General features: G+C 47.5%; 1 protein-coding gene across 1 annotated transcript in view; it reads right to left on the reverse strand.

Moving 5' to 3' along the window:
- Window positions 1-1,688, reverse strand: part of LOC126523364 (abasic site processing protein HMCES-like) — a 40,019-nt gene extending 38,331 nt beyond the window's left edge. Inside the window, exon 1 of the mRNA XM_050171998.3 lies at window positions 1,509-1,688. Coding sequence (XP_050027955.2) covers window positions 1,509-1,528 — 20 coding nt within the window. The 5' untranslated portion in view covers window positions 1,529-1,688. The remainder of the gene's footprint in view (window positions 1-1,508) is intronic.
- Window positions 1,689-13,989: the final 12,301 nt, after the last annotated feature.

Here is a 13,989-nt window from a genome sequence, read left to right on the forward strand (position 1 = left end):
AATACGTTCTGACCGGTTGTCACTTCCTTTAAGATTATTTACCAGCTTCGCTGGTATTAAAGTTAGCGCAGTACTTCGTATGAAAAATTTGGAGATCGCTCTAGGAAACATCTAATTCGGCATCTTCTAACTTCCTAACTGCTACGTAGCAATTTTTTTTTTTCACTCTAAAGACAGCCCGGGAAATATCGAAAAAAAAAGCAGACGACATATGCCCCCTTGAGCACCGCAATTACAGTGCTCTCAAACGTGTTCCGCATGAGCGACAAGCGCATTATTGTTAAGACTCATCTGAAGCTTCCCAGCGTTAATGTACGCGCGAGGGAAGTATGTATATACGCTGGCCTATACTGCCTGAAGCAACATGGATGGATGGATGGATGCAAAACTTTAATAAGGTCCTGAGGTACGTGACTCGGCGCGCTGCGGGCCGCTCCCACGTTGGGACAGTCAGGCCTTGCCCGACCGCCGCATCGTGGGCCCTCTGGACAGCCGATAGTTGCGCCCCGGCATCGGGGCTCTTGATAGCGGAGAAGCGACAGAAATGCAAGGCAATTGCAAGTGCGTATCACGGCTGAGAACATGGCTGAAAAGATGCCGATTTCTTTACAAAGGACCAGTAGCGTCACCTGTCAATGCGCGGCGCGCGTTTTTCCATAGTGGTGGCAGATGGCGCCACCATTTTTCAGAAGGCGACATCGCGAGCTGCCTCGGTGTACTCAACGGTGCCTTTATGTTCTTTACTGTGAGGTAGCTTTGGGCTGTGAATCTCGACTTTCTAATATACTTACATATACAAAGAGCGCATTTAGCCTGGCGAGCTGCTGCTTAGAAAGTGACAGGGCAGAGACACAGGCTTTCGCCGCACGATTCATGCCAGTGAGGATGTGTTTCCCTCTCGGTAGTTTATAATAGCGATGAGCAGACCGGGCAGCACACAAGCTGCGCTAAATGTGCTTATTGTTCGTACGCGACACGTTTGGGAATACTGCAATTGTGGCGTGCGAGCAGGCATGCAGGCATATCACGCACCTTCTTATTTCTCATTTCGCGAGCTTTCCTCAGAGTGCTGCAGCAGTGACGATGTAGCAAGTATGAAGTCAGAAAATGATGAATTGTACGTTTCGTTGAACGCTCTTCAGCTTTACCTTCTCATTGGAAGCATTGCCCTGACGTTAATACTTGGGAAGTTGGTTAATAATACTAATTAATCGTCAAATTGGGGAGAAACTGAAGATAGCGTCAGTTGCCGCAGGCAATACCCAGCAAGATGCGTTTGGTCGCGTCCCCCTAGAGTGCTTCGGCGTATTTTTAAACTTAGGAGTTAGCTAGGACACCCTGCGTACAGAGACGGCGTGTCATTGGTCATTCGCTTTAACGCATTATGCTGTGCCCTCTCTATACATACGTATATATGCACACACAGGCTCGTCGCCCCGACGCATCTACCATAGCAATGACAGACCATGGTGCCTTGCCGCAACGCTAAAGCGACGGGTCAGACGTACCATGCCATGCGACCGCACATGGTGTTGCGGCGGCGACCCGGCTGAGCCTGGAGCTCGTCGTCCCAGGGAGGGGCAGGTCGGGCAGCGGATCAGGAAAAATTTTGGGACAAGACACACTGACCTCCAATCAAGCCATCGCCATCAGCCCCCGGAACAGGTCGAACAGCCATCTTCGTCGTCTTCGTCGATGCATCACAGTGCCGAGAGTGGCGTGACGGTGTGTTTTCCAGTTGTCCGTCTTGGCGAAGTTGCACGTTTCTACCCTCGAGTATTCTTATTCTGGCTTATTTTGCAATCCTGTGGCGCGCATTTCTCGCTTGCCGCCCTTTTGTTCGTCATCATATGAAATATGAGCATATGAAATATGCCCATGGTGTGGCGCAATACCCACCCTTTATCGTATCACGTGGGAATGCAGCAAAAACAAAACATTCCACAATATAGAAAATCCGAGTGCGGAGCAGTGGGAGAGTGTGCTCTCCAGCGGCAACCCACGCCTCCAACGGGGGCTGGTAGACCATGCCCGACGAGCCACCACGCTCAGTGGTGCCCTGGAATAGGGGCGCCAATCCTGCAAGACGGGAGTCACCATCGACAAGAAGAAGATGGAAGCGCTCGGTCTGACCGCTGAATGACTCTGTAAATTAGAGCAATAAAGTGTATCCTATCCTATCCTATCGTCAGCATTCCGAGGCATATGTGCGTGCAACTATATTGATGAGAAGAAAAGCAACGACGTCGGTGCGGCGGGGCCTCGGCATTCGGTTGTTGGTCATCATCATTCTCTGGTGGGTTGCTTGGTCGTATGTTTGGCGTTTTTACGGGCAAGGCGTAACTGGCCAAAACAATAGATTATTGTCAGCACTGATTGTCAAAGATATTCTGAATTGCGAACAAGAACATTAGAAACACCGTTCTGCCTTCTTAAATCAAAATTCTTGTTCGATCGAAATTTACTCTGAGGGCTCAACCCTTGGGGACAGCGACAAGAAGGTTGGTGACGCGATCCAGGCTTTCATTGCAGGCTCCGAAAGATTTAGACTAAAAAATCTAAAGTTAAAGCTTTGTTATAATTCTACAAATCCATTATATTAACTGTATTTTTGTGTTTACCTATTTCTACATTCTATTAAATTCGCAAGCTAGAATCCATCTATAATTTCCCATATACCTATTCAGCAATTTTGTTTACAGTTATTTCATAATTCTTATTTTTATTGTTATGTTCCAATCCCCCAGAGTGGGTATGTGCCACTAGCGTACATATAGGCTCTACAACTGGCCAGCTCATCAAATCGGGCGGCGATTCATGGCCAATCCCCCGTAGTGGGTTGTGCTATATCTACAGGCTCCAAACCAAACTAAACAAAATCGTCAAATCGGCGGTGTTTGTCCGAGGCCGTGAAGTATTCTACATGGCACCAAAGTTGCTCATACTTTGTCTTATAAATTCTTTACAGTTATTCCTCCAAATTTTCAGGATCACAGCCCACAGGCAAATGTCACGAAACGAAATAGCGACAGCGCGTGCCTTTTATGTTACATCTTCTCAGACTGAAACATAAACGTGCAAAACAATAACAACAGATCGGCCCACACAAGAGGCCGCGTTTTTGCTGCAGAAAGCTCGCTTTCTTGCACATCGTTTTGCTTAGACGCCCCGGTGCTCGCTGTGCAAGTTCGCGACCTCTCTTCTTTGTATGTGTAGCAATGGCACGTTCCTTGTGACACACCAGCCGTTGCACCGTCGAGATCAAATGTAGCGACCGCGTTCGCGCCATTTCCGTTTGTGCTCGCTGCTCGTGTTCGCGGCGTCTCTTTGCGGAGAAAGAAGAAACTTCATTCAGTGACGGTATGATAAGCAAGGAGGATGACTTATCGGCCTACTAAGGGTAATGTAGTTGGGGAATTCGGAGATGAGGACAGGGCCATCCACCGAGGAATGCTTTTCCGCATCGGTATACACCATGCGGAGAATTCCCGATTCCGCAGCAAAGGCCAACAGCGCTCGCAGGACACTGTCGACCACCGCCGAGTCACGGATCCACTCCTCGAAGCTGGCCGCTTGACCCCGGTGCTTTCGCCGGAGGGCTGCATACTTTGGGCACTCCCACAGCAAGTGCCTGATGGTTGGCGCAGCTGCCGTTTTACAGGCCGGGCAACTTGTTTGTATCGGTTGCAGCTCTTCCGTAGTCTTGCCCGGAAGACGTCTTCTTTCCTTGTGTGCACGCCATCGTGCAAGTACATCCGGTGTCAGTGCAGTACCGGTGCTGGTCTTGTGCACGAGTACTTGACACGCACGCGACAAGCCTGCAGGTAGTGAATCGTCCTTCGGCGTATGTTGTAGGCGTTCACGGAGATGTCGTCGCCTGTGTCGTTCTTCTAAGAAGGATGTATCTTCGTTTCCGTCATTTTTCAGGGGCACAAAAGTTGCTACGTCGCTGCGGCGGTTTATGGTTAATACAGCGCTCGCAGCGGCGTGAGCCGCCTCGTTCTCTGGTACTCCGCAGTTGCCGGGTACGCATCATACCCGAGTTTCGAGTGCGTGCACAGTGCGCAGCTTCCTGCTTGCGTGTGCTATCTTCCTTGCGAGGGGGCCAGTGTGGGGAGCCCGTAATGCGCGCCCCGCCGCCTGACTGTCGGTATATATTGTAATTTGTGAAGTAGCTGGAGGTTTTCCGAGGGCTTCGTGCAGTGCGTCACAGATAGCCAACAGTTCGACCGTGAGTACGTCTGGTTGTTCTTGATTACCAAATACGTACTCTCGGGCAGGCGAGGTACAAGCGTCGAGGCGGTGTATTCCAACTGCAGCTCGCGTACCGTCGGGCGTCGTGCGGAAGGCAGCGTCCACGTAAGAGGGAGTGGCACAGGAACTGGCTAGGCTCTCCATGTGCCAATTTGCGTAGCACTTTCTGAGCTCTGGGTGTCAGCGCGGGTCCGCACGCCCTGACAAAAGTCGTGCGTCAACCATGCAGTTACGTATGTGTCTCCCGCGGTGGCATCAGTCGTGCGGGCTCTAACTCCAAGCCCGGGGTTTTGCCAAGAGTGCGTAGGAGAGCGCTGCCTTGGCGAGTCGAGTGGCGTCGGCGCTGGTCTACATTGCGCCTTTGTTCGATAGTGTGTTCAAGTGGTGGCAATTGCGAATAGCGTTGCAGATCGTCCAATCGTACTTGACGCGGCAGCCCGGTGGCAAGGCGTAGTGATCCGTTGTACAGCACCTCCAGCTGCAGGACGTGTTGTTTCTTCAGTCTGTACGCAAGCGCTCCGTATGCTGCAGTGGACACCAGCGTAGCCAGGACAAGCCGGCGGGCTGTCTTGGTTCCGGCCCCTCCGAGGCGCCACGATATTCGCCGTATCAAATGAAGGATCCAGCGCCAAGTTGGATGTAAGTGTCGGATCCATATGTCAGGCCGACCGTCTGCTGCTATCGGTAGGCCAAAGATCTTCACATAGCCTTCTGTCACTAGGTGGATATTCCCTGATAAAATAGATTATTCTCACGGGGGAACCCTAGTCGAGAGTCCCACTGGCCTTAAACGCCCGTCCAACCTGGTCGACCAACGATTGCTGGTCAGCCAGGTTAGAGCTGGACAGTCGCGCCTCCCACTGCTCCAACGTGTGTGGTGCTGCCAAATATGTGTCTTTCAGGTGCGGGGGCTGTTTTAAGCAGCCCCGGGAAATGTGAAAAAGCGTAAGACTTCCTCCTCACCAGGGGCAGGAACCTTGATAGTCCGTCGGGAATACGGCGTGTAATATTTTTAAGTGAAAGTGAAAGTGAAAGTTCATTTCCTTTTCAACGAAAAGAGGGCGCCAAGACAAAAGGCCAGAGCCTGACAAGGTCCAGGTCACCCTAAGAACAGCTGGCACTGTGCACGAGCACTTCACAACGAATTCACAATGAATTTCTCAAGCGTTGTAAAAAGCAGGAAGCGGTAAGTTAACATGCATCAAATTTGTGCTAGAAAAGAATAAATCTAATACACAACTTATCGTATGAGCGGTATAAATATACATAATTTTTTTACAAACATAAGAATATCAGTCCTAAAACACAGAAACAATATCACAAAGCTTACAACACGTGCGTTGTAGACAAAACATTTGAAAGGTAGTAAAATGAATACAAATAAATACAAAGTCTGTCGACTAAATAAATATCTCATTACGTTTGTTCCAACAGGTATTTCTTAATTGTAGATTTAAAACGTTTTTGTGGAAGGTAATATTCAGTTCCAAAGGGAAATTGATTTATTACCGTGGGAATTTGGTAGCTTAGTGTTTGCTTGCCATAATTGGTGCGTGTGATTGGAACAAGCTTACGTTTCGTCCGAAAAGCATAACGGCTGCTTGAATTATCTGGACAAGAAAAGAACAATTTGTGATGATGGATGTACTTAAGTTGTATACTTCTTTTACTTTAAGGACGCCATGTTGTTGAAATAGCGGTGACGTAGGTAAATCTGAAGGTCTGCCATGAAACCCCTCAATAGCACGCATAGCGCGTTTCTGAATTGAAATTAACTTAAGGTAATTGCTGGACGTCGTAGTTCCCCAAACAACGATACAGTGAGGATAAAAGGATAAACCCCTGTTTGTATTTTGCTCCAATTGATGGCCTGCTCTCCTGTTAGATGCTTATCGGGTGGGGCGTATACTTGCCAGGTAAAACGCTGATAGGCGAGCAAATCACTTGCGATTTTAAGGTTACAATTTTGATAGGGGGCCGTGATTTGGAAGTTTTCTGAGGGGACCTGTGTCGCCGCTCAGAAAGTTAACGCGCGAGCCGTGGCGTCTGCCTTCTCAATTCTCTCCAACCCCTGGTGTATCCGGCACCAGAAGTTCGAGGGGTGATTGTGGAAGCGATGTTGCATTACAGTGCTACAGCCTTTACGAATTCTGCCTCGTAGTAGGAGGCGACATGTGGCCTGGGAGTCCGTGACGATAGTACTGTCACGTCCTCCACATTCACCCATGTGTATGGCCAGCGCGATAGCTCTGGTCTCTGCTTCCGTGACTGAGGACACGCTGAAGGAGAGCACATTTACTATTTCGCCGTGTTCGTTGAGCACAACAGCGACCAAGTGTTGGTGGTCGTGGCGTTTTCTATGTTGATTAGCTTGTCTGTAGGGGGCGGCCTCGCCGTAGTAGACGTCTTCCCTATTCAGACGGCGAAGTAGTCCTCATAGCCACACTGTGCGAGCCATACGTCTCTCCTCGTTACGCTCTGGGTGCATGTTCCTCGTCAAAGAGGCCACGTATATATGGTCCCTGTCCGAGAGATCAAGTTCATCGAGATTCTTTCCCTCGTGCTGTGGGTAGGGCAGTATGCCACTTGTCTTTACTATGTCTTGACCCGCTGTGGTTCGGCTGAGCCTCTCGCGCTAAGTGATCAGAGTTGCCGCAGCGAGTTCCCTGTAGGTATTGCAAATGTCCAGCGCAAGTAACTTTTCCGTTGATGTTTTGTAAGCTGTTCTAATTATTGTGTCCACCTGGGATTCTTCGGCCTTGTTTAATGAGTGATAGGGAAAGCTAAAGGAAACCCTGCTGATTATTAAAGCTTGCACCAGCGTGATGGTATCTGCCTCTTTCATTCCTTGTTTGTGATACGTTGAATTACGTTACATGATACGTTGTACCTAATTCAACGTATCATTTTTGCTATGCTGTTAACCGTCGTTCGTAGGGCCCGGACCACATGATTGTCCCGCCCATTCTGCTGCAACCAGAAGCCCGGTATCCTGAGTTTGGGTACATCCTGCATGCGGTGGCCGTAAACCAAAACTCCACAATTTCTTTAGTTTTTTTTTTTTTTTTGTTACTGCTACGCTGGGGCAGTGTCCGGATGAATTCTGATTTTTCGGCTGCGCATTGCAGACCGCTCTGACTTGAAAAGGTAGACAGTACTTTAGCGGCCTGCTGTTATGTCCACTCTTTGTTTCCGAGCGAGCCTTTAGACGTTAGGACACACACACACAGGCGCCCTGTGTGTGTGCGTGTGTGTTCCTTCCTCGCCCACCGTCGTTTTGGCGCCTTCACTTCAGATCGAGCCTGTAGAAGTCCATCACTTAATATCATGTGCGTATACGGTGCAGCCAAGGTTGGTATTTGATCTATTCGCCTACAGAGATCGAAGATTGCTAAACTGAATAGCAAAGGGGATAGGATTGCCTCCTGGGGGGTTCCTCTGTTGGGCATCTCGAAATTTTCTGATCGAATACTTCCTATAGGGCTATCGCTGCAGTTCTTCTGGCGAGGAAGTTGTGGATGTAGGTGAAGGCGCGTTCATCGCAATTTATATCGCCCGGCCCCCGCAGAATGACCTCGTTGGACGCAATGTCAAATGCGCCTTTCAGATCTAGCTCCTGTATTAGGTTTTCGTTTCCAGGTGCCACCTTGTTAAGCACTTCCTCCCTCATTAGCAAGAAGGCGTCTTGAGCGGACAGGCGTTCTCTGAAGCCTATCAGGGTGCGCAGGAAAAGGGTTTGTTTTTTAATACGAGTTTGTAGTCGGCGTTGGATCACTCGTTCAAATAGTTTGCCTAGACAGGACGCCAAAGCTATAGGGCGTAAGCTATTCAACGATGTGGTTTTACCGGGTTTGGGGGATTAGGATGATGTGTGCATCTTTCCATTCTTTGGGCAGTTCACCAGTTTCCCAGTAGTGAGAATTGAAGATTTGGGTCAGACGATCAACAGTCGGACCATCTAGGTTTCTTAGTATATTATTGGTTACCTTGTCTGAGCCTGGAGCCGTGTTTCTGCGCGCCGATTGCGCTGCGTCGAAAATTTCGGCCTCTGTGATTGGGGCGTCTAGTTCCTGGTTTGGTTGGCCTCGATAGTCCCTAGGAGTAGTTGCGTGCTGGCGGAGACCAGGCGTCAGGCTAGCGTATGCGTCTTTATGTGACTTTTGTCTTTATTGACCCGACCCTTGTAGTGAGTCGATTACCTTCTTTACGCGGTGCTCATTTTATTTTTTGGTTTGCTGTGGATTTAGAATACTTCGTAGCACCGCCCAGGTTTGGGAGGTACTTAAGGTGTTATGCAAGGAGCTACAAAACTTAACGCAATTATCCTGTTCTAGCTTGTTTGCGTGTTCGTTGGACTCTTGCGCTAGGGCTGAGAGTCGCTTTTGTAACTTTTTGTTTAGTTTTTGGCGTTTCTAGCGCTTTGCTATTTTGCGCTTTTCATCCCATAAGCTTACGAGGTGGCGATCTACCACTGGGTTTTCTATTGTGCGAGTAATTGCTTTAGAGACGTTTTCATGAGCCTCCTTAATCCGCGCTACCCATTCGGTTATGCCTGTGGGTTCGTCGTTAAAGGTCCGGAAGCGTTGATGTTAGTGAAATTTATCCCAATCAATGATTAATGCTTTGCTTAGTTCTTTGAGGGTTTTTGGTGAGTTCAAGGCTGTACAGAGGATGTCGTGGTCGCTCCCCAGATTTTCACTGAGATTTGTCCAGGTTGCATGTTGGGCATTGCTGGTTAGAGAGAGACCGAGAGTCGTGTCTCTACTAACAATGTCGCCAGTCCTTGTAGGGGCCTCAGGATGGCTTTGGATGCAGAGGCTTAGGTCGTCTATCGTTTGTTGAACGAATCTTCCTTTGAGAGAGTCAGCGGCATACTCCCACGTGGTCGGGGGCGCGTTGAAGTCACCCACAACCACAAATGTGTCCCTGGCGATTGCTACTCGTTTGGTCGCCATTAGGATTGCTGGTATGTCGGAGCCTCTGCCCTTAGGTGAACTATCGATATTGAGAATGCAGGTCTTGTTTTTGGTGCTTTTGTTGGGCAGGATGCCAATTAGGAGAAAATTAGTATCCAGTTCTGGTATGTCGGTAGGTGTTTGGATCGCCGTGAGCAGCTTGTGCACCAACGTCGGTACTTTGGCGTTTTGGGGTCCCCCAAGGCGTAATAGTTGCGTAAGTTACGGCATAGTTGCCCACGTCTTGTAAAGTTATAGGGTGTTGAACGAAATTATGAAGAGCTGCCGGCTTGTTGCTAAACGAGCGGCAGCTCTATTGCCATATTTCGATGTTTTGGCCGGGGGTTCTTGTGTGCTACGAAACAATGTGGTAGCCATGTTTCCTACGAGTGATATATATATGTAATGGTGCTGGAAGATAAGTGCCAGAGGTCCCCGATTCGTCGTCTTCTATGCGGCTTGCTCTTGCCCCTTTTTGTTTTATTGAGGTTCCTGTTCTTTTATTGAGTTGTCGCTGTATGGAGCACAGATATTCTACCGTATGTCGCCTCTGAGTTTTTAGTTCGATGCGGATGGATGGATGGATGAAAAACTTTATTAGGGTCCTTTAGGGCGCGCCCTAGCGCGCAGCGGGCCACTCCCACGTCGGGACAGAGAGGCCGAGCCCCTCCACCGCGTCGTGGGCCCGGGCCCGTTGCCGGCCTTTACCGTGTCTTGCGTCAAGTAACTGACGTCACGTATGAAATCGCCCCTCTTAAGCCAACCGTGACTGCGCATCGCTCCGACGTGGTCCCCGTCGCGCGTCTTAAGTTGTATCACTCGCCCGCCTCCTCACCAGCACCGAGCCGGTGCTTCAGCCGCCGGGAGTCATGCGACACGCTGACGAAGATGTTTTAATCATCGTCGGAAGAAGACGATGTTCTGGGTTTTCGCGCGCTGGCTACCATCTTGTAAGCTGATATAATTATTGTAAATATTCAGTAAATACACGTCTGACTGTATTTAACCCCGTATATATATACCATATAACCCCGTATATATTAACCCCGTATACATATACCAAGAAACGCTAAATCACGCAAAGAAAAGTGATGCAAATTGCAAAACGCCACCATTAGTACAAATTATGAACGCAGCAAGTCTGGGGAAAAATATATAAGAATGCGCATGCTTACGAGGAAACAGGAAATGGAACCAAAGCTATGGCAAGCAATAATGTGTTGATAATTTCTTCTTATTCATCAAAGTCTTTCGAAAGTGCAATATCCCGTGGTAGCTGGTTGCAGTCCAACGATGTTCTTCGAATTAATGAATTCCTGCAGGATGTTGTACGGCATTGTAGCAACACCAACTTTGCATGGATGATCTAGGCGGGATGAAACATATGTTGGCGGCGTGAGTAACGTATATTTAAGGGTGGAATTCATGTGGTAAATTTAAAAAAAACAGACACAGGCGTGATATTTGCCTGCGCATTGAGAGAGGGGTTAGTGAAAATGTGTTTTTAATTTCTGTGACGCTGGACAAACAATCGTAGTTACGGAAGATGAAACGTGCTGCTCTGTTCTGTACGGCTTCGAGGGCGTCGCTAAGAGAGATTGTGAAAGGGTCCCATACTGAGTTAGCATATTCTAATTTGGAGCGGACAAGCGATTTGTACAGAAGTTTAATAGGTGTCGGGGCTAAGGGAAAATTCCGTTTCAGATATCCAAGCATGCGGTTAGCGGACGCGATGATAAAAATGATATGTGCCTTCCAAGCTAGGTTTGACGTTATAATGACGCCGAGGTATTTATGAGATGTTACCGGTGTTAGCAGGGGAGAACAAATAGTGTAGGAAGTGAGGCACGGATTGACGCAACGCGAAAAACGCATTACTTTGCATTTAGTCTCGTTAAGTGTCATCTTCCATTGCGAACACCAGTTAGATATAGTAGCTAAGTCTTCCTGGAGTAGTACTGCAGGGTCATTAGTATTCTTTCTTTCCCGGTAAACCACACAGTGATCGGCAAAAAGTCGCACTGTGGATGTTACGTTGTTAGGCAAGTCATAAATATATACCAGAAACAGCCAGGGACCGATAACAGAACTTTGTGGGACGCCTGAGGTCACAGGAACCGATGATGAGTTAATGCCGTTAGCGTGCACGTACTGGAACCTGTTAGACAAAAATCATTCAATCCGTCGTAGTACATTTTAGTCGATGTTAAGTTTACTTAGTTTGTGAAGAAGCAAGCTGTGAGAGACTTTGTCGAATGCTTTCGAAAAATCTAAATAAATGCAGTCAACCTCACTGCCACGATCAAGTATGAAGTTAATATCATTTGTAAAATTTATTAGATGTGTTTCACAAGAAAAGTGCTTCCTAAAACCGTGCTGTGCACGAGTGAAAACGGATGATGACTCAAGAAAGTTTGCTAGGGATGACAAGAAAACACGTTCCATTATCTTGCAAGGAATCCTGGGTAGTGATACTGGCCGATAGCTGAGTGATAGGTGCTTGTCACCTGATTTATGGAGCGGAACCACCTTAGCCGATTTCCAGTCGTCAGGGAGGTCGCAAGTTTGAAGGGATTGCTCAAATATTTTCGACAGTATGATGAAAAAATATACTTTAATGTTTTTCAGCCTTTTAGTGCTGATATCATCGGGACCACATGAAGAGGATAACTCTAAACGATCTATGATACTTATGATGCCTTCAAAGTCAGAACGAATGGGATCCATTGTAAATACGATATTGAGAGTATAGTCTGGTAGTGATGCGCTAAAAGGGACAGCAAAAGTCTCATTAAGTACTTTAGCACTGTCACTGTTAGGGATGGGATTTGATTGAGAATCCATGAGAGAGTTTGACGGCTGATCTGACCCATTAACAACGTTCCAGAATTTTGTAGTATCAGTTAAAAGAAATGATGGCAGTGTGACATTAAAGAGATGTTGTTTAGCATCTTTTAACGATTTTTTATAAGTGCTAACCGCGGCTCTTAGGGATGACCAATGCTCTGATTTTCCGGACCACTTTGTCCTGACATATAACCGCCTTTTTCTGTTCCCGAGGCGTTTTAAGGAACTAGTGAACCATGGGGACCTACGATTAGTCGTGATGATTTTACGAGGGACGTGCAATTCGATTAATTCATTCAGATTTTTTTTTAAAACATGCACCAATCGTCGTTAACAGATCGATCGGCACATGCCGGGACGAAATCGTCGAGAAAAAGCTGGAGGCCATCATTAATTGAAGAAAAATTTGCTTTAGCATAATTGTAAATGGTTTTCGTTTTATTTGGCGTTTTATTCGACGGTAAATTCAACGTGATGTGCAGTAAAGAATGATCACTTAAGCCTGGCAAGTATTTTACCTCGGAAACAACATCTGGGGCGCTCGTTAGCAAAAGGTCTAATACATTAGAGCTGGTAGCTGTCGTCCTTGTCGGCTGGGTAACCATTTGTGTTAGCGAGAAGAAGGTGCAGAGGGCCGAAAAACTTGCCGACTCAGAGGATCCGTCACCGTCTACCGAAGGGCTAGACCAGTTAATGTTCGGGAAATTGAAGTCACAAAAAAATAAAAATAGGACGATCAGCAAACTTTGTTTCAATTATGTTCAGAATATCATGAACGTCGTGAGAAAAGCCGACGGGCGTAGATGGTGCGCGGTAGCATGCACAAAATAAAAGAGCTTTATTGTTAATTGTAACCTGCACACATTCGAACTCCGATGTAGTATCAACACTAACTTCAAAGCATTCTAGATTGTCGGACACAGCGATTAATGCACCACCGCCGCGACCAAAAGAACGGTCACAGCGAAATACACGGTAACACCTATGGCCGAATTGATGTGTCTGTAGCGCTGCCGCTCTTCTTTGGAAAGAGCAGCAGTTCCAGTGTCATCTCTCAGCGGCGTCTGCTGTTCTGGGCGTTTTACTGGCCATTGTTGATTTCGCTTTTGACTTCCGTCGAGTCCGAGATTATACCATGCTTGGCTTTCTTCACCGACGGTGTGTTGGGATTGCTATTAGCTCTTTTACGCAGTGGGCTTTATCGGGCTAGCGTTTCTTCTACGTATCCTTTAAGTCCCTGTAAATCAGCGTTGTTCTTGAAAGTTTTGGACGCTTTGCATCTGTTGTACTAGGAGTTGTAGTGTTTTGTCCGTAGAGGGCGCCGCTTTCGTGTGTTCTTGTTGTTGTGCCGCATGTGTGGGTTTTGCTTGTGCCGCCTTAAATGTGAGTTGTCTTTCTGAGTGTGGCGATTTCCAGCCTAAGTTCCAGCCTAAGACTGAAGCACTGTACGGGCGCCTCTTGTTATAATGACTGTTGAAACATAAATATAATATCAGCTGGAAAAAGTACTGAATGCACATAATTATCATTACCAATCGCAGACGTCGGCACCAGCCTCTTCATCCGTTTATCGATCTTCAATGCAGTGACTCGGCCCCATCGAGACCCTCTCCACTTTAGCGTGCTCCTCGCCCTTGTCAGCCAATTAGATAAGACAAGCCACTCGGTGTAGGCAATGTTATTCGTTTTTCAAACAAACATAAGTGACCTCCTTTGCAGGAGGAGAGCGTTTGATTGGTCCATTCAGACAACCCTGCGGGTGACCGCAAGAAGCTTGCGTTGGCGGTTACGCAAATTTGACGTCAGGAGATTGGAATAAAACATTTTGGAATAGTTTTGCGTTATAGCGCCCCTTATGTCATAAACTTCGCAGAATGCTAGTAGTTAACGTGGATGTATGCAAAAAATAAGTTTTTTTGTGCGTGGCATGGTA

The sequence above is a fragment of the Dermacentor andersoni genome, chromosome 6 (assembly GCF_023375885.2).
Source record: "Dermacentor andersoni chromosome 6, qqDerAnde1_hic_scaffold, whole genome shotgun sequence".
Taxonomy (NCBI): Eukaryota; Metazoa; Arthropoda; class Arachnida; order Ixodida; family Ixodidae; genus Dermacentor; species Dermacentor andersoni.